Consider the following 24,426-nt stretch of genomic DNA (forward strand, 5'->3'; position numbering starts at 1 on the left):
GAGCAACGCTGCACAGATCACCTGGGGCCTGTTTCAGAAAGGAGGTTAAGTGTAAACTCTGAGTGCGTTAACCCTGAAATCAGGGAAACCCTGGGTTTTCCGTTTCAGAATGGGAGGTTTGTTAAACCAGAGAAAGCAGAGTAAGTCAAACCCGTTTCTGAAAGAGAGGTAACTTTTACTCGGAGTCAGTATCCATGGTTACTTATGCTGTGAACCAAACCTGGTCGGGAGCAGGTTTTATTCTCCAAACTCAAAGTTTCTGCCGGTCCCCTCCCCTTTTTAAAGACGAAGCGGTATTTTTCGCTTTAACCTTCATTGCCCAAATGTCCGTCACACAGAGACGGTCTAAGTGACAAGAATGGCTTGTTCTTTTTTGGAGGACCCAATAGACGGGGAGGCTGCATTAATTCCTAGAGAATTACATTTACGAGGATTTTGAGAAGACTCGATTCTTTTTTTCACTTTTAGCTGCTGCCATGTTCTTTTAATTCCTGCAGGATTGCATCTACATGAAAATGAAATCAGGGACATTGAATTAGATTAATGTAACAATTACTTTTTGGAAACACAATTTGCTAGCACTGCTTACTTTCTTAATCCCATAAAAACCTATACCACTTGATCAATACAAGGGTAGTGTTGCAGCGTGTGTGTGCTGAGCGGGGTGCGATCCATGAGAGAGAAGGGGAGGGGCGATTGCAGGTGCAGATGGGGGGGGGGGGTGAGCACGGAGCAGAGGTGTGTGCGTGGTATATATTGTGTGTTCGGAGGACGGAGCACTTAGTTAAATAAAGAGAAGGTGTCATTCCCAGCATGGCCGGCCCTCCCTATACGCGAATTACGCAGCCGCGTAGGGCCCCCGTCACCAGCAGGGCCCCGAAGTGGCGACAAAAATTAAATTAAAAAAGACCCAAATCTGGCAACCCATTTCATAGAACTTCCTTACCAACGTGTGCTCTGAATGTTGTGCAAAAGAAAGTTGCCTGCACTTTAATGATCCCCCTTGTCAGCACACATGAACCAATCTGGCAACCCAAATAATGACGTTACACCATTTAGCAACGATTGGTCAACATAATTGCATCTGAGCCTGGCACGGTGTGCATTTACGAGCGCATTTTGTTTCAATAAAGTTGGGGAAAAGAAAAAAACAGCACATTTTGTCACGCTGATCAAAGCGACAACAAGAAAACGTCATGCCTCAGAGACTTTATCATCAGGAGCGAAAAAAAGATAAATAACTTCAACATCAATCACAAGGTAAGTTTGGAGGATGTTGGGGCTTTATTTTTACATTATCCAGCATTTCTGTGCAGCTGCGCAATTTACGTAAAATACTAAGCGATGTGTCTGAGCTGAAGTTTGCACATAAACGACCCCGTTTGTCGTAATTTCCAATGGAAAACTCGAAAATAATTTTGATACCCAAGTTTCCAAGATGTGGTCGGACATGACCTTCTAAACGGCGGAGAGTAAAGAAAAGTAAATAATGACAACTATATGGTGGCTGAAAAATGTTTTAACTCACGTTATCGTTTTGTTTCATTGTTTTGCTAACACATATTTAGTGCGTTCTGCATTTTCCGGTTTATTACATCATAAAAACTGCTGTTTATCTGTTATAGACAGGTAGTCTGAGTTTTACAACAATGAGTGTGTCATAAATCTTGCATTGGCATGAAATATGGAGAATGAAAACTGCCAAATACATAGGAAATAAAGGTTCTCATCTATAAATGACAAACAAAATAAATGTACTAATTTTAAAATTATGAACATACAAAATAATACAAAAAGAAGTGTATAAACGTCATAGATTTCCACTTATTCTCAAATTATTGTTCACATTTTATTATTTATAAATAGGTAAATTTATTTCTTATTTGTAGTTTGCACATGCATTATTTTACATAATGATGATGTTTTGCACAGTTGTGTCTCATCAGACAGTTTCTTCTGCTCTCAAAAAGTATTGGAGGAGGTGCAGCGTCCACATCCCAAGATGTTCCTGACTTCACTGAAGATTTCATCTCAGGTAATAATAAAAGCATGTAAAGTAATAGAAAAAACAGTGTCTGCATAACCCCTTTTATTCATAAACAGCAGCTGAAGAGTATGGAGCTCCAAACTGTTCATAATTAAATTAATGAAATATGACCTTATGCAAATATACAATCAAACAATAAATCTCTCATAAATATATAAAAAGATCATGACATTGTGAAAACCTGCACACAGATTTTAAACGAACCAATATATTATTAGTATTCTGCTATAGATATTTTATTAGCTTTATCATTGAATATTGTATAATAATAATTCTTGTTTTTTAGCTGCAGGAGAAACTGCTGTCACCACTTCTACTGTAGAAAGAGAAACATTTGACTGTTTTACTTTTCACTGTTAGCTTTTATTTAAGTTATGTATCTTATGTTCCAGAGGCTCCAAGAGAGGCGTGTATGGAAGAGGAGCCTACTGGATCCAAAATTCCACCTACCGGTACCTCAAATCCAGTTGGTCCAGCTGAATGGCCAACCACACTCTCTGATCCAGTAAGAATGGATTTGGTCCTTTTCAGACTGATGAAGACTCTGACTTTCCAAAATCCCCTCATTGAGCTGTTGTGTTCTTTATGTTGGATTGTTTTATTGTCATTTGATTTGCAATTAAGTTGCTGTTTTTAATAAGTTGGAGTTTTGTGAATGTCATTTGTTGAGTGCCTAATGTTACATTAAAAAATATATATCTATATACATTTGTCATTCTTTTTTTTCTTTGCATTTAAAATTTGTTTAGCACCACTTAATGTGCATCCAACATGCAGGCAATATACTGTATTCAATTCTTTGGCAGCAACAATAATTCACAAATGTATTAATAGACAGATCTCATTTATATTACAACAACAGCTGTGTTTTTTTTGATGCTGCTGATCAGTTAGAGGGCCCACAAATTACATTTCGCTTAGGGCCCCCAGAAGTCCAGGGCCGGCCCTGATTCCCAGAATAACTGTCTTGGAGTCATTCTTATTCCGCTCTGGAGGTTGAGGGTTTCCAACGGGAAGTGAACCCCGAAGGAGAATTCCCTTCGGCCCTGAAGGAAATCTCCCCTGCGCTTCTGACCACGGTCGGTCGGAAAGACGAGAGAAAAGAAAGGAGAAGTCTTCGCGCAGCGAAAGGTTCAACAGTAGACAAAAGTTCACTTTTAAAAACACAATTGCATGTATTAATATTAAACTGACCAAAGTTTGCAAGAGGGGAAGGTTAACTAAAAAGTCCTCTAAACATTACCGACGTTAAATGCATTTTCCCCCCAGATTGGTTCTGTACACTATGCAGCATTTCATGCATTTACACCAGGATAAACACTTCAAAAGTACACCTAAATATCCCCATTTTTTATTTCACACCGTACGCTATTTAAAAAATTATTACAGCCAATATTTTATAACAATGACTTAAATGCAAACTTAGACATTAACTTGAGCAGCTATGTTTTCCACGCTAACTGTCTCTGTTTTGCAGATGCAGCGGTGTTGCTTTTCTTCTGGAATATGTGTTCATATTCACTGTAACTCTGCAGCAGCACGTCAAGTTCAGCTGGCGAAAAATACGCAGACCTCTTTTTTTCTACTGTTGCCATGGTGACTCGTAATATCTGCGCTCCATTGATAATGGCTTCTTATAGACGCGGTGCGCACGCTCACCTCCGAATCAGTCCACTCAGAGTTGATTGATCTAACTCGGATCAGCTTCTCTGAAACAGAAAACTCAGAGTTGTTAATCTCCCGATTGACCAACTCGGAGTTCAAGTTCAACCTCAGAGTTGGTTGAACCTCCTTTCTGAAACAGGCCCCAGGTGTTCAAACCCCCCTAGGGTCCTGTGTGTGCACGTCTGACCAGCATCAACCTGTTATTTCTGTTGGTTCTGATCCATAAAGGTTTTTAATTACCATTTATTTGTCATTAGTGTTCAGAGTTCATATAGTTTTGCATTTTTCAAGAGGTTTTTTGAACTTTTTGAGCTTTTCCAGTCTGGTTCTACTGGTTTTATTGGAGTTTCTTCTGTTTTTATTGTTACTCCACGTGACCCAAAGGTCTCTGCTCGTCCCTGCTGTGCAGCTCTGTCCTTCCCCTCTGTCATGTGTTCATCCGTCCACATGAGGGCGCCGTCTAGGTCATGCCTGGTGAGCTGGAAGCCAAGAAAAGGAGGGAAAAATGGAGAAAATGAAAGACCTGAGGAAAGCTGCAGTTCAGCCTTCAGGAAGAAAAGTTTAGACCAATAATTACAGAAATAAAAAAAAATGTTTTTATAAATCTGAAAGTCACCAAAGTGTTTAACAAACTTTTTTATAAAGTGAAAAGGTCAAATGTTTGTGTGTTGGAAGTCCCAACCTGACAGATGAGCAGAATAATAAGGCAGGCAAAGCCGTAACACTGCCCCCTGGTGGACAGGAACTCAGCAGTGCAGCTTCAGGATGGAGTGGCTTCCAACAGATCAGATCAACGTTCTGCTCTCTGCTAAAGAGGCAGAACGTCTCCTTCTAAGAAGAATCCAGAGTTCCTGATCACAAACATCAACGAAGCCCAAATCAGAGCTGATCAGACTGCATGGAGCCCAAGCTCCAGAAAAGAGGAGAGAAGAAGAAGTCGTCCACATGAAGCTTCACCTTAGAGGAAAAGAGGAGCTGCTGAACTAAAGTACTCGAGTACTGAGGAAGACTTTCAAGCTCTGATGGATTCTGTAGAACATTTGGAACTAGAATGTGGAAAGTGCTTCAGTTCCATCAGCTGTCAGTCTGCAGCAGCTTCATCTGCTGCCTCCATCCTCTCTCTGTGAGTCTCTGCAGAGTTTTTCTGCAGCTGCTGGTTTTTCTGCAGCAGCAGCAGCATCAGAGCCAGAGAGCCAAAGAAAGTGGAAAGTCTGAGAAGGAAGCAGCTCTGAAGCTCTGCAGCTGACGGTGCAGCTTCAGGACTCATGAGGAGGAGCACATGCACGGCTCTGATGCTGCTGAACGTCTGACTGAGATGATCCACATTCAGAAGAGAGTTTCAGAGTGAAAGACGTGTGGAAGAAGAGAATCCTGAAGGTTTCTGTGCAGACATGAACTCAGTCAGAGAGCGTCTGAATGTTGGAGGATCCAGAAGAAACCAGGAGCTCATGAAGGTGGTTCTGTTGGAGCAGAGAGCAGAACTCTGATCCCAGTTTCAGGAACAATGCAGGCTCATGTTCTGGACTGAAGAGTTCTCCTGAAATGTTCTGTTCAGACTTCTTCAGGATCACATCTGTGTGTGAATGTGGAGGTTTGTCTGAACCAAGCTGCAGCTCACTTTGAAGCTCCTTCAGGCTCACACAGCAACAATGACAAAGACTGAAGCTGCTGTGCTGCCCTCTAGTGGCAAACATGGGATCTGCAGCACACATTTCTGCATTTCTCAACAGTTTTGAAGCCCATCCAGAGAATGCCAAAAGTGTGCAAAGCAGTAATCAAAGCAAAAGGTGGCTACTATGAAGAACCTACAATATGACATATTCTCAGTTGTTTCACACTTTTTTGTTATGTACAATTTTCATAGTCATGAAAATAAAGAAAACTCTTTGAATGAGAAGGTGTGTCCAATAAATCTCTTATAAATATATAAAAAGATCATGAAATTGTGAAAAACCTGCACACCGATTTTAAATTAGCCATTGTATTATTCAATATATTTCATTTTGCTTTAAAAACCTCTTCATTATTTTAAAACAGTATTTTAAAATATTCATTTTATTCATGTGGAATATTATTATAATTCTACTTCTTTTTTCAGAACCTTGGATTTCAAAATCAATATTTTCCAAAGTAGCTTTGTTTTTATTTCATGTTGCTGTTTTTCAGAATGGCGTATTTATTTCATGAAAAGCTTTTTCAGGAGAATGAGTCAATCTGTCAATCAAACTAGACAAGGCGGAGACACTTTTGTGATTGGCTATTCCTTTACTCAGACATGAGCAGCAGCACCCTAACTACATCGATCGAAGATGCTTCAGCGAACGTGACGGAGCAATGCACTCTCCTCAACACTAGGGGGAGTATGCACCTCAACACATCCACAGTTTTACACGAAATTGGGCAGTTTTGGTTCTAAATTTGCGGATAAAAGTGGTTTTGGGCGAGTGTGCATAATTCAGGTGATTTTGTGGTCGGTTCTGCAATTTTCATCTTCTTATTAACATCTAGTAGTGGCCTAAGTTAGGCTGAGTGGTTGTTGGAGTTCCACAAAACGTCTATGAACTGGAGTTCCATGAACGCAACATGCCGCGTGTGGGAGGGGCTACCAGCTAATGTTTTTAGCCTGATAGCCACATGGAGCGGTTGCTTGTGCTTATCTCAGTAACAATGCATGGATGCACAATGTACATGGAGTGTTAAGAGATCAGGTTTATTTATTTGGAATAGTTCCACATTGTAATGTTTCCATGTTTGAGTTCATGAGATCATCCCAGAGAGTCTTTACTTCAGGTCCTGCAGTCAAAATACGTCATAAATTACGTGTAAATCAGAGCGCCCAGGCAGCGCGAGAGTGAGTGTGTGAGCGCAAGTTAAGGGTCTGTTGCCTTGTCCCCTGGAAAAGTAATAATAAAAAAAATCTTTCCTCCAAAGTACAGAGCCTGATTCTTGGAGTAAACCCTGGCTGCAGAATTGCTCAATCAATCCCGGATCTCCGCTGCGTTTTCCGACCACGGTCAGATACGTCATCGCAGGAAAGGTTCAACATATTCCCAGAGAGGGGAAAAAAAATCAGAGGACCTGATTATAATCACTGTCTCATTGAAAATAGAAAAATATAAGGTTCAAGAGGCCTCAGCAGGCTTGTTCCGCTTTCCGCAGCTGCCTGGTCTGACTGACAGTCCGCCAGCTCGCCTCCTGCGAGCCGACATGAGACACGATGTGAGCTCTGAGTGAATGGCGTAAGAATGAGGAGTGTTTCAACGGGGTACTACCGGAGCTCCTCTGTGGTTTGGTCCACACAAACCCTCAAACTACAAAAACAGAGTCGTCCATGTTTGCATCTTCTGCAGCAGACAGTTTGTCTCTATTTGATCTCTAATGTCAATAAAGCCATGCAGATATCGCTGAAACATGTAATCTCTCTGACTGGAACACCGCTGAGCGGGTATCCAGGAATATGAATCGATTTCCATGGATGAGCCAATAAACGTTTTGATCCCGCCCACTTTCACTGATTGACAGATAGACTCATTCTCCCGAAAAACCTCTTCATGAAATAAATACGCCATTGTGAAAAACAGCAACATGAAATAAAAACAAAGCTACTTTGGAAAATATTGATTTTGAAATAGGAGCTTCTGAAAAAAGACAGAATTATAATAATATTCCACATGATTAAAAATGAATATTTTAAAATGCTGTTTTAAAATAATGAACAGGTTTTTAAAGCAAAATGAAATATATTGAATAATATAATGGCTTATATAAAATCAGTGTGCAGGTTTTTCACAATTTCATGATCTTTTTATATATTTATGAGAGATTTATTGGTTGATTGTGTATATGCATGAGGCCATATTTATTTATTTAATTAAATATTTATTTATTTAATTATGAACAGTATAGGACTCCATAGTTTTGTAGTCAAATCTGAACATTGATGAGACACAGCGTAATGACGTCACAGCAGCTCTCAAAAAGTTTCCTCCATACATTTTTTTCTATTTTTCTTTTCTTTTCTTTTCTTTATTATCTCCTGAATCAAAACTGTTTAAAAATATTTGAGGCTTTTTGGACCATATTGAGGTTCAGTTAAGCAGTTTATACGTTTCTTTTTAAAGGAAGCTCCTGCACGTGACCCGGAAGTGAACAGCACCAGGCGCTAGCAGCGTTAGCTTGTTAGCAGGCCATCGGCGTTAGCTTGTGTTGAGAGGTCGGTGGTGTTTTTTTGGGACGTTTGTGAGGTTTTTGGACAGAAAAGACGATACGTGGTTCGTGTGGGACTCTCAGCATTTTCCAAAGTGTCGTAAATGAGTGAAGAAGTGTTGAACGGAAAGACAACGTGGATTGCTGTGATTGTGAGACTAGCAGATGATCGATCGGAGCTGCAGTGAAGAGGACGGCGGTGTTTGTGGGAGTTGGAGCTGAAGATCGGAGCAGGAACCATGTCTTCCCTTCAGTCTCTGAGAGAGTTGATCAGCGAGCGACTAGCTGCTGCTGCTGAAGAAATCTGCAGACTCTGTGAAGGAACCATCGTCCAGTACGAGCAGGAGCTCTGTCGTCAGCGCAGACTGCTGGATGTCATCTGGAAACCACAGCTGCAGCTAGAGCTACACCACATAGGTATGTGACCTTCATCAAAGAAACAGAGAAGCCCTTTGAGCTTCATGCTTTTCTTTTTGGTGACCCGTCTGTTAGTTAGTGGTGGTTCTTCACATCAGCATAGTGTCTGTCCTCAAAAGGCCAGATATAACTTATACACCTAACTAAATGTAATGAATGAATGAATGAATGTTAAATAACTCATTATTTATGTATTATAACTTTTAAAGTAACAATTACATAGAAAACATATGTTTGCTTGTTACTTAGCACATGGATCACTAACCTTTTTGAGAGCGAGGGCTATTTCATGGACACTAAGTGGTATGAAGGGCGCCACTAAAAACCTCCTAGCGCCGCCCCCCCCCAAAAAAACAAAAAACAAAAAAAAACACACGATTTGCGGACATCCTTGTGTGTGCCCTATTTTTATCTGCTCATTTTACACACAAAAACATGCATGAATTTTCTAGACTTGTATTATGGGGGGGCGGGGGGGGGGGGGGGGGGGGGGGGGGGTCAAACTCAGTTGCAGAGGGGGCCTCAATCCAAAACACACTTCAGGTTGCGGGCCGAACAAGATAAACATTTATTGAACACACTAAAGCTAAACTTTAAAACCTTTAAAACTTTAGCTTAATTTTAACATTTTAAACATAAATGTAAATAAAAACAAACAGGAATATTAATCCGGAATAATAAATACATTCTGTGAAATTAAGCAAATATGCACAAACAAAGCCAGGGAATATTAATAATTAGAAATAATAAATCAAATTATTCCGTTTTATTTGCTCTTTTGTCCTTTTCTTAGAGCTGAACTCCTGACATCATTTTTAGCAATAAGTTCATTTCTGCTTGGTTTGTGAAGTTCTGTGTGTGTCTTTGGTCCTGTGTGTGTCTTTGTGAAACATATCAGAGGGATTTGATTATTTAAAAACCTGTTATTGTGAAAATCATGTTTAGGTCTCATAAAACATTAAAAACTTAATTACAGAACTCATCAGTGGGATTACTCCAAAATATTTGCCATTTTCCTAATTTTGTACAACACCAACATTAAAATCCTCCAAAATTCTCAATACTTTCATAAACAAATGATCTATTGTTTATTTATGGTCTGAAAAAGTGCAGCTGTTTTCCAGCCAGCATTACCTGCTGTCTTTATTTAGACGTTACTATCACCAACTAAACAACCGTAAAAATAAATGGATATGGAAAATACAGACAAGTATTAAAAATGTCTGCTATAGTTAGTGAAGAATGATATTATTAGAATGAGCTGAGTAATTTAAGCCACCCGCTGATCCAGGTGTTCCACAATGGTCTCCGTGTGCCGTTTCACCTCGCAACCTGCACCCACTACCCCTCCCCTTCTCCTCCTCACACACACGCACCTCTTTCTCTTTTTTTTTTTTTTTTTTTTTTTTTTACGCACCTCTTTCTCAAAGGCGGGAACACCGATTCACAAGTTTCAGGCCGTTCCATCCTCTGCCATATATTTCATGACAGCAGAACTGAAGTGCATTAATTACTAAATAGCAAGCACTGAATCACCACCCTTTACTATCCAGGTAAGTACCGTTGTGCCCAAGTCTAAATTAAATATCCTCTTACTTAGTAGCGGCTCCACTTGACATGTCCGAATCTGCTCCCCGTGCCCCATGCTAAGCACAACCCCAGTTTGTCGAAAACGACACTCACATATGTTGGCAGTCTGTTATGTCTGTTAATTTTGAACACCCCCACCAACAGCCAAACAGCATTAAACTCACTTCTGCTCACAGCTCCCTCACTTCTGGTGAGCAATTGAACAGACCCCAGATTCCCCACTTCCCATGAGTCTTAAAAGCTGAAGGCGGGGCTAAACCCCAGATCGCCACAATATATTGATTTGCTATATGAGCAGTGCTATTTTTGGGGCACTCCCGTTAAATGATATTTACCCTTCCAATCATTTTTACATTCTCTCTTTAACTGTTATAGTGATCTTTGTGTCTTTTGTGGAAATTATGTAGAAACTGTGGAACATCTTTTCTTGGAATGTTTTCATGTAAAAGAGTTTTGGTCTTCTTTTCATAATTGGCTCAAATACAAAAATATCATCATTAGCCCTTTAAATTGGAATACAATTAAAATTCGATTACAATTTATTCACAAAAGTCTGGACTTTCTGATTAATGCACTGATTGTAATTTCAAAGCATTTTATTGGGTGAAATCTCACATTAATGGATTACTCAACCGTCTCAACCTATTCTCTAAATCTTTACATTACATGAATCATAAGAATGCCCAGACATTGTGTAATTTATTTGATCTATTTCAACTTTTGTAATGGACCCTTATTTTTATGGATTATTTTTTTAAGTTATATTTATTTTCAAAATTTTTTTGTCTACCTAATTGATAGTGATAGATAGCTGTGGAAAACATTGATGATGTCATGATTGTGAGTTTTCCATAGATTTCAAAAATGTCCCACAGCTGCTCACAACAGAGGACACACTTTGGACTTGGTTATTACCTACAGCAGGGGCGGGCAATTCCAGGCCTCGAGGGCCGGTGTGTCTGCACGATTTCCAGATAGTCTTGGCCTACTCATGGCTGATTACCTGGTTCAGGTGTGTCCAGCCAATTAGAACATGCCAGAGCAGGGTATGCTGGAAAAACATGCAGGAATGCGGCCCTCAGTGCCCCCCTCTGACCTACAGCCTGTCTGCTGGAGGGTCCAGTCTGTCCAGTTGTGTATTTTTGTGTACATTTTTCCAAAACTGTCCAGAAGCCACTTGTGTACACATTCCAATGTACACATCTGGAGCAGCTGCTTGTGCTGGTGGAACCACACCCCGGTGTGTTCAAGTCCCGACTGTGCGCCATAAATGCAGATGCCAGTAACATGTGTCACACATGATCCATGAGTGTTCATTGATGTTTTTTTTATCAGACACTACTGTGTGTTTGTTTCTGTCACCAGTGGAATCATCACTTTCCTTTTCTAGAACCAGAAGAACAAACTGGAAGAACAAAGTTTCAAGTTCTCTTCCCATCTGATTGCACAAGGCAGAAAAAAGGCGGGAGTTCAACCATCACCCTGAAACAAAGTTCACCTTTAAACTGTGTCAATGTCAGATGGAGAAATAGAATAGAATGTAGAATATTAGAAGAACTTAGAAATGGAACCTGTGTAAATCACTTAGCATTGAATTTTAATTAAATAATGACAATTTTGATTATTTTTTCCAATTTTAAATTAATGACACGTTTATTAAATAATATAATGGCATCTATATTTATTGCTTCCATTAGTCTCTTGTTGTCCTCCAGACTCCTCAGACATATTCATATTCCAAAGATCACAAAGTTTATTGAAGCTTGACAAAACCCAAAAGTCCTGAAAACGTATAAAAGGCTCCTTGTTGTGTTTGTGTCCCTGCAGTCCTCCCCGAGCATTGGATGACTGAAGAGGCAGATCAATGCAACCAGCAGAGGAACTTCAGAGTGGAACAGGAGGAACCAGAACCTCCACAGATTCAAGAGGAACTGGAGGAACCAGAACCTCCACAGATTAAAGAGGAACAGGAGGAAACAGAACCTCCACAGATTCAAGAGGAACTGCAGAGCTTTAATGTAACTGATAGTCAGGATGAAGAAGGAAACCAACATGAAGAATCAACATCAACTACTAATGAAGAGACAAACCCACAGAACAGAGATCAGAGGAAGAGGAGGGACAGAAGTCATGTCCAAAGTGTGGACAGCTCTCACATGTCAGCAGGTCAGTGTGACTCTGATCTTCATCTCCACACTATCGGTATGTTCACTTCAACAACGGTTCTATCTTGAGCTTCAAGCTCTCCAAACATGCAGAATCAACAGCGTGTCCTGGAAGAGTCTCTTCTGTCCCTTCCAGTTGAAAAGACAGAAGACATTGTTGGTCAGTGCAGCCGACAAAATTCTTCAAATCACATGATCTTAGTTAGTCCCTCCAGCTAACGACAAACAGGAAACCTTATCAGATCAAAGAGAAAATTGTTAGCAGATAAAAAAGTACAATCTGTTTTGTCGTCTGTGGTTCTAAGTTTGTAGTTCAGTTCTTTTCAGCAGATTTCTCTGTCAAATCCAAAATCCATCTAAACCTCTTTGATGTCTCCATGTCTCCAATTCCAGACATTCAGACAGATTCTATTTCCAAAACTACATTTCAAGCTAAAACCCAAAGACAGGGTCCTGCTCATGGACCTGCAGACAGAAAAGATTCAAACCTGAACACATCAGTGAAAAACTGCTTAATGTCAGAATTGTTCTCCTATCTTTTTCTGGACTGATTCTTCCTCCAGTGCAGCTTCATCAAACTGCTCCTCATTGGTGGGTGGAAACACAACAGGGAGGTTTTTCTGTGTCCAGTTCAGCTCCATGAATGTTCAGGCTGTTTAATGTCAGTGATTTCAGTTTAGAAAAACTGCATCTCTGCTGAGATTTGCTTCACTTCCATAAGAACCTCAGCAGCATCAGGATCATTTTGTTGATGGTTTGTCTGTGGAATGACATTTCATACTCATAGCTTCAGTGGAGATCAAGAGTCTGGAACCTTTAACACTAAAAGAACCATTTGATCCAGTTTCTTCCAGACCAAAACCCAACAAGAACCACAAAGTTCCACTTCACTGTTTAACAAAATACTTTTTATTTCTTTTTTTCTGGCTGTTAAGACAATCATTTATTAAATGTAGCTTTTAAAAATTTCCCAAAAATTAAATTATGACAGTGTTTTCAGAACTGTCATGAGATGAATTCTTTGTGTGATTAATCAATCATTAACTATTAAGTCATTTCATGAATCTATTTTTAATCTAACCTAATAATTGCTGTAAAAAGCCTGTAAAAAGAGATATTTATCTTAGGGCTACATGCTATGTATCCCATCATGCATCAGACTTGTCCCATAATGCAAGTCAGGTCCATAAATATTGGGACAGAGACTCATTGTCAGCATTTTTGAATTTGAATCGAAACGAACAAGATGTGTTCCTCCACGACTAATGTTTTTAGCACGTATTAGCTTAATGCTAAACCTTCTTCCAGCCAAGAAAGAAGCACTGGCCGCACAGATTTAAAAATTATGAGCGAGCAGGCCCTTAATAATAATCAGAACAGTAATAAAAGCACATTTAGAAGATCTTCTCCTGCAACTTCACGCTGATTTTGCTGTTCCAGGACAGCTATAGCCCCATGAACAGCTCTATCAGATTTCACCATGCTAAACTTTTGCCGTTTGCTGGTTGGGCTAACACCCACTGACATCATCGCCCCACATCCCTCCTGGAAATGCAAACGGGAATTGAGTTTTGAAACACTATTCGCAGAGTGGATGTGAAAACGAAAATCCCCTCTTTGCATTTGTTTTAATTATGACGCAGAATAAGCGGTTTTAATGTAGAAAAAGAAAACGTATTTTGAACGATTGATTTTTTTATTTTAATTTTGAGTCATTTGATTCAGTTACATTGTGAAAATGAAAAAGCATTTTTATTTTAACCGATTATAATTGGTAACGCTTTCTTTTAGAGTACTTACAGTGTACTTAAGTGGTATTTACGTGATACTTATTGTGTAACTACTGGGTACTTTCAGGGTACTTACATGGTTCTTTTTATGGAATTTACTGGGTACTTACATGGTACTTTTTATGGAATTTACTGTGTACTTACATGGTACTTCAATAGGAAAATACTAAAATGAACTAACAAACTGACTAAGCTATACTGGCATCCCTGCCCTTAGACCCCCTTCGCGGTAATGAAAAACTCCTAAAAAAACAGATTCCGGAAAAAACGAAGAAACCTCAGGGATTTCCAGGGATCAGCCAATGTTTAGATCCCACCCACTTTCATTGATTGACAGACAGACTCATTCTGCTGGAAAAACTCTTCATGACGTAAATAAGTCATTCTGAAAAACAGCAACATAAAAAAAGCTACTTTGGAAAATATTGATTTAGAAATCAGTTTCTGAAAAAAAGAGATACAATTATAATAATATTCAACATGATTAATATTAACATTTAAAATTCTGTTTTAAAATAATGAACAGGTTTTCAAAGCAAAATGAAATATATTTAATAATAAAATGGCTAATTTAACTTGAGCCATTTTTGTCAAATTGTTTCTGTCCATTTTTGACACATTTTTATCATCTGCGCTGCCAGCAGCACCTCCATGCTAACACGCACACATAAACACACCCACCAACACCACCACAGGCAAGTTTCTGATCCCGATTGATGGGGCCCCTGACCTCGGTCCTGGAGGTGATTTCTAAATAAAATGAATACAATAACAGACATGTGAATGTAACTTTATTAGCAGCATATTCCTAACATAACACAGCTGGTGTGCTGAAAGAAGCCTCAGAGACTGTCAAACATTTATTATAGATGCCTGCATCTTTACAGTCAATAATGACAAGAATCTAAAACATTCTATTTGTTTTCAAACTGTTTTCCTTTTTGTAATTTCATATCAAAATAATTGGAGACAGAATGAGGTTAAAAGTACGTTTTCTGTTAATCCCTCCGTCCCCTTTCTAGTAAATCTGTCCTATTTATCTCAGCATGATTTAATTTGGGTATACAGTTATATAACATTAAAGACCTGTTTGTACCTTTTATGAATTACTTATCTGTAATTTCATTTCCTTAAAAAAAACAAAGAAAAAATATATTCTATGTTTAACTGGTTCAGACTATTTATTGACTGAAACAGCTCTCCTCATAGGGGGGAGGTGTAGGGGGGCCTTTTTCAGCACAGTTTTATACTGTTGTGTTAAAGAAAACAAAACCCTTTTTTTATTAAAAGTTTTTTAATGTGCATATGCTGAATGATACTGCAATCATTTGTATTGATACTTAAGAATAAATAAAGTCACCATAGTATATAAAAGGACCTGTTCTTGTGTCCTTGCAGTCCTCCCCCAATGTTGGATGAATAAAGAGGAAGATCTCTGCATCCAGCAGAGGAACTTCAGAGTGGAACATGAAGAACCGGAACCTCCACAGATTAAAGAGGAACCAGGGGAACTTTGCATCAGTCAGGATGAAGATCACCTTGGTCTGAAGCAGGAGACTGATACCTTGATGGAGATTCCTACTTATGAGGAAGATGAGAACAGTGAGGCAGATCTAAACAATCAGCAGAGCTTAAATGTAACTGATAGTCAGGATGAAGAAGGAAACCAACATGAAGAATCAACATCAACTACAGATGATTTTGAACGATTGATTTTTTTTATTTTAATTTTGAGTCATTTGATTCAGTTACATTGTGAAAATGAAAAAGCATTTTTATTTTAACCGATTATAATTGGTAACGCTTTCTTTTAGAGTACTTACAGTGTACTTAAGTGGTATTTACGTGATACTTATTGTGTAACTACTGGGTACTTTCAGGGTACTTACATGGTTCTTTTTATGGAATTTACTGGGTACTTACATGGTACTTTTTATGGAATTTACTGTGTACTTACATGGTACTTCAATAGGAAAATACTAAAATGAACTAACAAACTGACTAAGCTATACTGGCATCCCTGCCCTTAGACCCCCTTCGCGGTAATGAAAAACTCCTAAAAAAACAGATTCCGGAAAAAACGAAGAAACCTCAGGGGTGCCCACATGAAGGAGGGATTCTCCCCCAGGACGGACAGGCGATTTACCAGAACTCTTAGAGAATAATTAAATTATCTAACACAACAACTACATATATAAAGTCCAGCAGACAAGCTTCATCCAGCCGTGTTTGGGGGGACAGTCAAAGGCGCGAGTCGAGCCGGAGACAGGAACCACAGCGACAGTGGCTCAGGTGGTTGAGCGGGTCGTCCAATGATTGAAGGGTTGGCGGTTCGATCCCCGCACCCACCAGCCAAAATATCGTTGTGTCCTTGGGCAAGACACTTCACCACACTGGAGGCTCCACTGGCGTGTTTATGTGCGTGAATGATCCCGGTGATGGTCAGAGGGGCCGTAGGCGCGAAGTGGCAGCCATGCCTCTGTCAGTCTGCCCCAGGGCAGCTGTGGCTACAACCGTAGCTTACCATCACCAAGTATGAATGAGGAGTGAATGAATAATGGACACAATGTAAGCGCTTTGAGTGTCTTGAAAAGCGCAGATAAATCCAATCCATTATTATTATTATTCCAGCCAGGTGTAGAAGTAGGAGCAGAGACGAGGTACTCCGTCAGGTACAGAGCACGGATGAGCCAACTGGAGTCTGAAAGCACTCCCACTCCCCAGGAGGGGAGAGGGAAAGAGGGACAATACATGAATCGCACTGTACCAAACAGAGGCATGGAGAACTAAATGATAAATGATGATCAAAAATAGAGAAGAGAGGAAGGGTAGAAGTAGATGAGAAAAGAGGACAATTTAAGTCTGCACTCACATGTTTCATGGTATTTACCATAAATTTACCACAGAAACTACCCCTTAAGTACACTGAAGCTGGACTGTAAAAGAAAGTCAGCCTATTTCCACTCAACTACATGGTAATTTCAGTACTAAATACTGGGTATGTTCACTTGAATATTACTTGGTACTTACCATTTAAGTACACTAAAACTGGACTGTAAAAGCAATGGCGTTCGGGCCGCTGGCTGGCCAGTAGACAGAGACAGCCAGCTGATATTGTAGTTTGGGGTTGAATAGGAATAATAATATTCAGGGCTTGTCTTTTATTAACATACTCTTTAGCAGTCGCTTTACATTTGAAGGCTATTGGGCTACATGCTAACTACTACTGGATCTTTTTTCCTGTTATTCATAGACACAGATGTGAGTAATAGTTGGATTTACAGTAGATACCTTCACATTTCTGTCTCTGTGTGTATCATTACATTCCATTCAAGACAAGGAGGATGTTTAGAGATCAGATTTACTTATTTTAAAAAGCACAAAAGAATCGGTAATCACGTTCATTCACATCCTGGTATTCTCTCCGTCCATCTTGCTGCAAAAGCTGCTTTCTGCCGCTACTTCCGTGTCTCTGTGAGCATTCAATAGGGTAAAAATAAAAGCAAGAAGGATCGATCTATTATTATCTCGATGAAAATCAGAAAAAATATCATAAGATTAGGCTGGCTGCTACCGGACTGGCTGTGAGCAATATCCTGTCATGCATCATGCATACCCAAAATGCATTTCGACCAATCACCGTGTCCCTGTAACTGAAGTGTAACAACAAGACCAATGATTGCAAACCAGACAAGGCAGAGATGCTTTTGTGATTGGCTACTCCTTTACTCAGACATAAGCAGCAGCACCCTAACTACATCGATCAAAGTCGCTTCAGCAAACATGACGAAGCAATGCACACCCTCAACACTAGGGGGAAGTATGCACCTCAACACATCCACAGTGTTACCAGAACTGGCGGTGTTGTAGGTAAAAATGGCTTTGGGCTGTTTTAGGGTCAGTTCTGCGTTAATTTGACACATGAACCCTCAAACTAGAAAAACAGAGTCGTCCATGTTTACATCTTCTGCAGCAGACAGATTGTTTGTCTCTATGTGATCCTCTAATGTCAGCAAAGCTATGCAGATATCGCTGAAATTGATGTGGTTCCGTGGGCTCACCTGCTGGCCTGTTCTCCTCCCCTCCATTCCATTCATCCCCTCTGCCACATAATAAAACCCAGTTCGCCACTCCATTTTTGTGTCCGCGCTTGGATTCTACAAAGCTCCTCCGGTTTCACAACAGAAATATGTCATCTCTCTGACTGGAACACCACAGAGCGGGTATCTAGGAACACAAGTCGATTTCCAGGGATCAGCCAATGTTTAGATCCCACCCACTTTCATTGATTGACAGACAGACTCATTCTGCTGGAAAAACTCTTCATGAAGTAAATAAGTCATTCTGAAAAACAGCAACATAAAAAAAAAGCTACTTTGGAAAATATTGATTTAGAAATCAGTTTCTGAAAAAAAGAGATACAATTATAATAATATTCAACATGATTAATATTAACATTTAAAATTCTGTTTTAAAATAATGAACAGGTTTTCAAAGCAAAATGAAATATATTTAATAATAAAATGGCTAATTTAACTTGAGCCATTTTTGTCAAATTGTTTCTGTCCATTTTTGACACATTTTTATCATCTGCGCTGCCAGCAGCACCTCCATGCTAACACGCACACATAAACACACCCACCAACACCACCACAGGCAAGTTTCTGATCCCGATTGATGGGGCCCCTGACCTCGGTCCTGGAGGTGATTTCTAAATAAAATGAATACAATAACAGACATGTGAATGTAACTTTATTAGCAGCATATTCCTAACATAACACAGCTGGTGTGCTGAAAGAAGCCTCAGAGACTGTCAAACATTTATTATAGATGCCTGCATCTTTACAGTCAATAATGACAAGAATCTAAAACATTCTATTTGTTTTCAAACTGTTTTCCTTTTTGTAATTTCATATCAAAATAATTGGAGACAGAATGAGGTTAAAAGTACGTTTTCTGTTAATCCCTCCGTCCCCTTTCTAGTAAATCTGTCCTATTTATCTCAGCATGATTTAATTTGGGTATACAGTTATATAACATTAAAGACCTGTTTGTACCTTTTATGAATTACTTATCTGTAATTTCATTTCCTTAAAAAAAACAAAGAAAAAATATATTCTATGTTTAACTGGTTCAGACTATTTATTGACTGAAACAGCTCTCCTCATAGGGGGGAGGTGTAGGGGGGCCTTTTTCAGCACAGTTTTATACTGTTGTGTTAAAGAAAACAAAACCCTTTTTTTATTAAAAGTTTTTTAATGTGCATATGCTGAATGATACTGCAATCATTTGTATTGATACTTAAGAATAAATAAAGTCACCATAGTATATAAAAGGACCTGTTCTTGTGTCCTTGCAGTCCTCCCCCAATGTTGGATGAATAAAGAGGAAGATCTCTGCATCCAGCAGAGGAACTTCAGAGTGGAACATGAAGAACCGGAACCTCCACAGATTAAAGAGGAACCAGGGGAACTTTGCATCAGTCAGGATGAAGATCACCTTGGTCTGAAGCAGGAGACTGATACCTTGATGGAGATTCCTACTTATGAGGAAGATGAGAACAGTGAGGCAGATCTAAACAATCAGCAGAGCTTAAATGTAACTGATAGTCAGGATGAAGAAGGAAACCAACATGAAGAATCAACATCAACTACAGATGAAGAGACAGACCCACAGAACAGAGATCAGAGGAAGAGGAGAGACAGAAGTCATGTCCAACCTGGGTCTGATAAAAGATATTGTGCATCTAAAAAATGTGGTAAAAAGTTTAGTGGGCAGCCTCAGTTGAAATTTCACATAAGAACTCAAACAGGAAAGAAAACATTTTCTTGTAAAAACTGTGAAAAAGGTTTCAGTTATAAATCTAATATCAAAAAACACAGGACAACTCACACAGGCGAAAAGCCCTTTACGTGTAAAGAATGTGATTCAAGTTTTTATCAAATATCTCATCTCAAAACACACATGACAACTCACACCGGAGAAAAGCCTTTTTCTTGTAAAGAATGTAAAATAAGTTTTAATCAAATATCTACTCTCAAAACACACATGAGAACTCACACAGGAGAGAAGCCTTTTTCTTGTAAAGAATGTAAAAAAAGTTTTAATCAATTATCTCATCTTAAATCACACACGAGAACTCACACAGGAGAAAAGCCTTTTACTTGTAAAGAATGTGATAAAAGGTTTAGTCAAAAATCAAAACTCAAAACACACATGAGAACTCACACAGGAGAAAAGCTGTTTACTTGTAAAGAATGTGATACAAGTTTTAGTCGTATAGATCATCTCAAAACACACATGAGAACTCACACAGGAGAAAAGCCTTTCCCTTGCAATAAATGTGATGCCTGTTTTAGTCGAAAATCTATTCTAAAAACACACATGAAAACTCATACAGGAGAGAGATAGTTTTTATGGCTGATAAATGGCTCAGTCATAAATGTAATTTAGTAAAATACATTAGAACACACACAGGTGAGAAGCTTTTCTTTTGTAACGAAAACATTTTTTTTTTTTTATAAAGGCTTTACAGAAAAATCTCAACTTCAAAAACAGAAAAACTTAGCGCAGAAAACTTGTACAGTATATGGGAAAATATTGTGTAAATGCCATTTGGTCGGTTTTTTTTTCGTTTTTAAAAGAAAGAACTTTATTTTTTTATATACAAAAAAGGAAAATGTTGGAATATTTCAAGCCTTAGTTTAATTTAGTGAATTTATTGTATAAGTTTAAATAAAACGATGTTCTTTGTCCAGGAAAAAAAAGAACATTCTAACAAATGTTTATATTAAAAACATTAGTGATCATGTTTAACCCTTGTGCTATCTTAGGCATTTTACCATTGGGAGTTGGGTCATCTAGACCCACTAGACAGTGCCCTTAACCATTTTTTTTCAATGATTTGTGATCTTCACTGGTGTCGATGGATTACATGAAATCTTTTCACCTTTATCCACCTTTGTCATGGTAGGGAGAACACGTCAATGTAAGGGTGGGGTCATCTAAGATAGCACAAGGGTTACAAAGTGTGTTGTGTCCTTCCTGCCAGCGACTGTTTCGGTATTGGAGGGGTAAATTATCTCAGTCAGACTGGAGGACTGATTGTACTCGGCACCTTCCCACATTGCCAAAATTGCCTAAATCTTTTTCAGTGACTATGATGTTACTGTTTGATCAACCACTAAAGTTCCCTGAGCTGAATCCAATAAATAAAATCTAGGATCTGTTAACAAGAGGAAGATGAAACACCAGGCCTAATGATAAAGACGACTTGAAGTCAGCTGTGAAATCAGCCTGAGCTTTCATTACATGTGCACCCCCCCAATCTGGTGGCCTCAATGACACACAGCCTTGATGTAGTAATTCAGTTCAAAGGAGGCATTAACTACATTTTGTCCTGCCATTGCTTTTTATTATTTTAGACAAAACTTATTTAGTTGACCATTGTTGTAGTTTCTGCTAAGACAATGTTTATGTTGTCAAAGTGTGTACATTATTATGAGAAATGTTTTGTAAACATCTTTGATTTTTTTGTCATAATTTCATTGTTGTTTTAGACTAAAAGAAGGGACTGCAGTTTTTAATTTGTCAAGGCATGTGAGCTAGTAACCATTGAGTGAAAACAGATTTTCTTTTGAATCCACTAACTAATGGAATCACCATGAATCAGCAAATTCTGCAGCTCAGAAAAGCGGCTTCAATATGCAATGTTTTAAAACATAAAGTGTTGCAGAACTTTTAGGATGGAAAACCTGTGGAGAACATTTTCATGTGAATCATCTTCTAAGCTGTTTGTTCCCTTTTGGGGTCATGAAGGCAGGGGACATCCTGCATCCAGTCTGTCACAGGGCCCATGCACTCTCACATTCACATCTAGGGACAATTTAGACCAACCAATTGATCTATGAAGCATGTTTTGGATGGAAGCTGGAGTCCCCAGAGGAAACTCACACATGCACAGGGACAAACATGCAAACTCTACTGTTTTCAGATCCTCCAACCAGGACTTGAACCGAGGGCCTTCTTGCTTTGAGACAAGAGCGCTAACCACTGCACCACCGTGCAACGTGACAACAATTATGTTTATGTTTTTGTTATGATACTGCTGAATGTAACCATAATGTTGATGGAAACTTGTTTGAAGTAACAAACCCCATTTCTTTCTTTTTTTTTATATCAATCTTTGTGTTTGTATCACTTTTGTTGATTTTGATCTTCGGTTCTAAATGATGCTGATTTAATACATATAATTTAAACTTTTTTAAACATCCTGTAAAAATAAATACCTATAGTAACTGTACAAACATATTCTATTAAAAAGCAAGAATCGTGGTTCGATCTGTGAGCCGTTGAGCTTGATTCATAAATTGAATCGGATCGTCACCTAAGGAAAGATCCAGTCTTAGTAGAACCGCATTCCTACCATTTAGTGAGGAAAAGGTTTTCTTAAAAAAGTATGAAGGAAGAGGCAGATAAAGAACCAGACTGGTGTTTGTGTCTGGTGATTCCTGTTTTCTAGTAAACATTAGAACTGTTCCTCTGTTCTTTTTGGTTCTCAGTGTTCTGTTCCAATCTTTACTGTGAAGAATAAAGTGGACGTGAACATCAGTCAGAAGTGTGGAGTCTTTCCCACAGTGTGGGTTTCTGCTCTTTGTTGGTTCTCTGCTGGATCCAAAGCTGGACTCTGTTCCAAAAAGCAGAGTATTTGACGTTACCGGGGTAAGTTTAAGGGTAAATTAATTGATGTTCTACACTTTTGGTTCCAAATCTGCATGGAACTTTAAATATGAAGGACTGCATTCACTGTGAAACACGTATTTATTCAAAGACGTGAGCATAAAATGACTTTTAAGGAGAATAAATAATTAAACTTTTAGACTAAATGGAGACTGAAGCATTTTTCTTTTTAATATCTGTGAAAAATATCACATTTATCTAAAAATCAGAATCACACTGTTTCCTGTTTTTATTGGACTAATGTTCACCATCTGCTGAGCAGAAATATCTAATGTTGAACTGAACTGTTTACTTTTTTTCACGAGTTTGTTCATAAAACACAATTTGTGTGCAGTAAAGACAGCCGTTATAAAGCCTTATATATCTTATAACAGGTTCAATAGTATAAAATATAACCAGTGTGTTTGTGACTGAAAGATAGAATGAGAGAATCTCCTCTCTGCTGTTTGGACACATTGACCAGCAGAGGGCAGCAGAACTTTCAGCAACTCTGGATCTGATCCCACAAAAACAATCCATGGATGATCAGATTTCAGAAGATTTGAAGGATCAAAGACAAAGATGTTCTGAAGAGAAGATGTGAGAAGAAAGTCCAGAATGAATCCACTCTGACTTCTCCTCATGTCTCTGAAGCTTCTGTCTTCATGTCTTCAGCTCAGAGTTTCTTCTGGATTCCATGTGGATCAATAATATTGATCATGTTCTGTTGTCATTTTCCATCAGAACTTCAGGCTTTTCTCTGCTGATGATCTCTGAGCTGAACTTCTTGGAGGAATTCCTGAATCTGGGATTTGGAGCAAACAGTCAGAACAAAGGAGGTTTCCATTTCTTCTAAGCTCTGCCAGAAGAAAAGAGCTGAAGCTTGAAGCTGAAGCAGCATTTGCTCAGAGAATCTGTCCTCCAGACCAAAAAGTCCCACCACAGCCTTGAAGACGTTTCCAGAAGCAGCAGCAGACTGTGTTCCCATGACGATGCTGAAGTCAGCTGCTGCTCTGCAGGAGAAAGTCTGCAGCTCCTCAGTCAGGAAGCTCTTTCAAGCTCTTTCACATCTGTCAGTGCAGCAGCAGGAAGTCTGAGACTTTTCAAAGTAAGAGCCTCATGTTGGCAGAGATGGGTTGGATTCTTTGATGCTCCAGTGTCTTTTGGATTCAGGATGAGTTCATGCAGATCTAGAAATCCCACCATGATGATCATCCTTGAGGAATTTCAAAATAAAAGACTTACAAACACCACCATCACTGCTGGATGATAAATACATTTACTCTTTATTTCCTGTCAATAAATAATATTTATCAATAAATCCTTAATTCTAAATGATGGATCTAAAGTTGAAAAAAAGTCAAAGTGCTGACTCAGCACAGATCAAAGGAGACACAGATGATTTCCTGGAATGAAGAAAACATCAAACATCATGATGTGATCTGGAACTGAGCTGTTCTTCAGAAGATCCTCCCAAACATGGAAACTGTTGCTGCAACACGTGAAGGTTTGGTTCTGTTGCTAGTGAGATCTGATGGATCAGAACCAGACTTCTGTCAGCTGGAACTGGGGCTTCTTCCAGACCATGACATGTTGTTCAATAAAGTTCATTCCAAAGCGTGACTGATTCATGAAGTGGTTCCTTGAGCCGTGAGTTTTGCCAGCAGCAGGAATCCCTGAGAGTTAGGAGACAGTTTGTGGAGAGAGTTTGTAGATTTAGGAGAAACCAACGTTTGAAATGAAACCAAAGTGTCCTAAACCAAAATCACTGAGCACATCTCAATGTTCCACAAACAGTCATTTTCCACAGTGGAACGTCACCACACAC

At 39.0% G+C, this 24,426-nt stretch overlaps 3 protein-coding genes and 1 long non-coding RNA gene across 5 annotated transcripts in view; 2 read left to right on the plus strand and 2 right to left on the minus strand.

The window, feature by feature from the left end:
- Window positions 1–22,490, plus strand: part of LOC144987916 (uncharacterized) — a 41,816-nt gene extending 19,326 nt beyond the window's left edge. Inside the window, exons 1-3 of one of the 2 annotated variants that reach the window (XM_078937720.1) lie at window positions 7,514–8,335; window positions 11,753–12,091; window positions 15,279–22,490. In XM_078937720.1, the coding sequence (XP_078793846.1) occupies window positions 8,158–8,335; window positions 11,753–12,091; window positions 15,279–15,664 (903 nt within the window). In that variant the 5' untranslated portion in view covers window positions 7,514–8,157 and the 3' untranslated portion in view covers window positions 15,665–22,490. Of the gene's footprint in view, window positions 1–7,513; window positions 8,336–11,752; window positions 12,092–15,278 lie in introns of those variants that run through there. The other variant, XR_013651610.1, reaches the window with a different exon arrangement.
- The window catches only part of LOC144987317 (uncharacterized), a 406,167-nt gene that overhangs the window by 327,555 nt on the left and 54,186 nt on the right, over window positions 1–24,426 (minus strand). The gene's annotated exons all lie outside the window — the stretch shown is intronic.
- The window catches only part of LOC144986688 (NLR family CARD domain-containing protein 3-like), a 520,304-nt gene that overhangs the window by 304,282 nt on the left and 191,596 nt on the right, over window positions 1–24,426 (minus strand). The window lies entirely within an intron of this gene.
- LOC144988135 (uncharacterized) lies at window positions 1,267–2,762 on the plus strand. The gene is made up of 2 exons (XR_013651946.1): window positions 1,267–2,035; window positions 2,440–2,762. It is a non-coding gene; the product is annotated as an uncharacterized LOC144988135 (long non-coding RNA).

The sequence above is a fragment of the Oryzias latipes genome, chromosome 2 (genome assembly GCF_053564925.1).
Source record: "Oryzias latipes strain Hd-rR chromosome 2, Olatipes_Hd-rR_3.1".
Lineage (NCBI taxonomy): Eukaryota > Metazoa > Chordata > Actinopteri > Beloniformes > Adrianichthyidae > Oryzias > Oryzias latipes.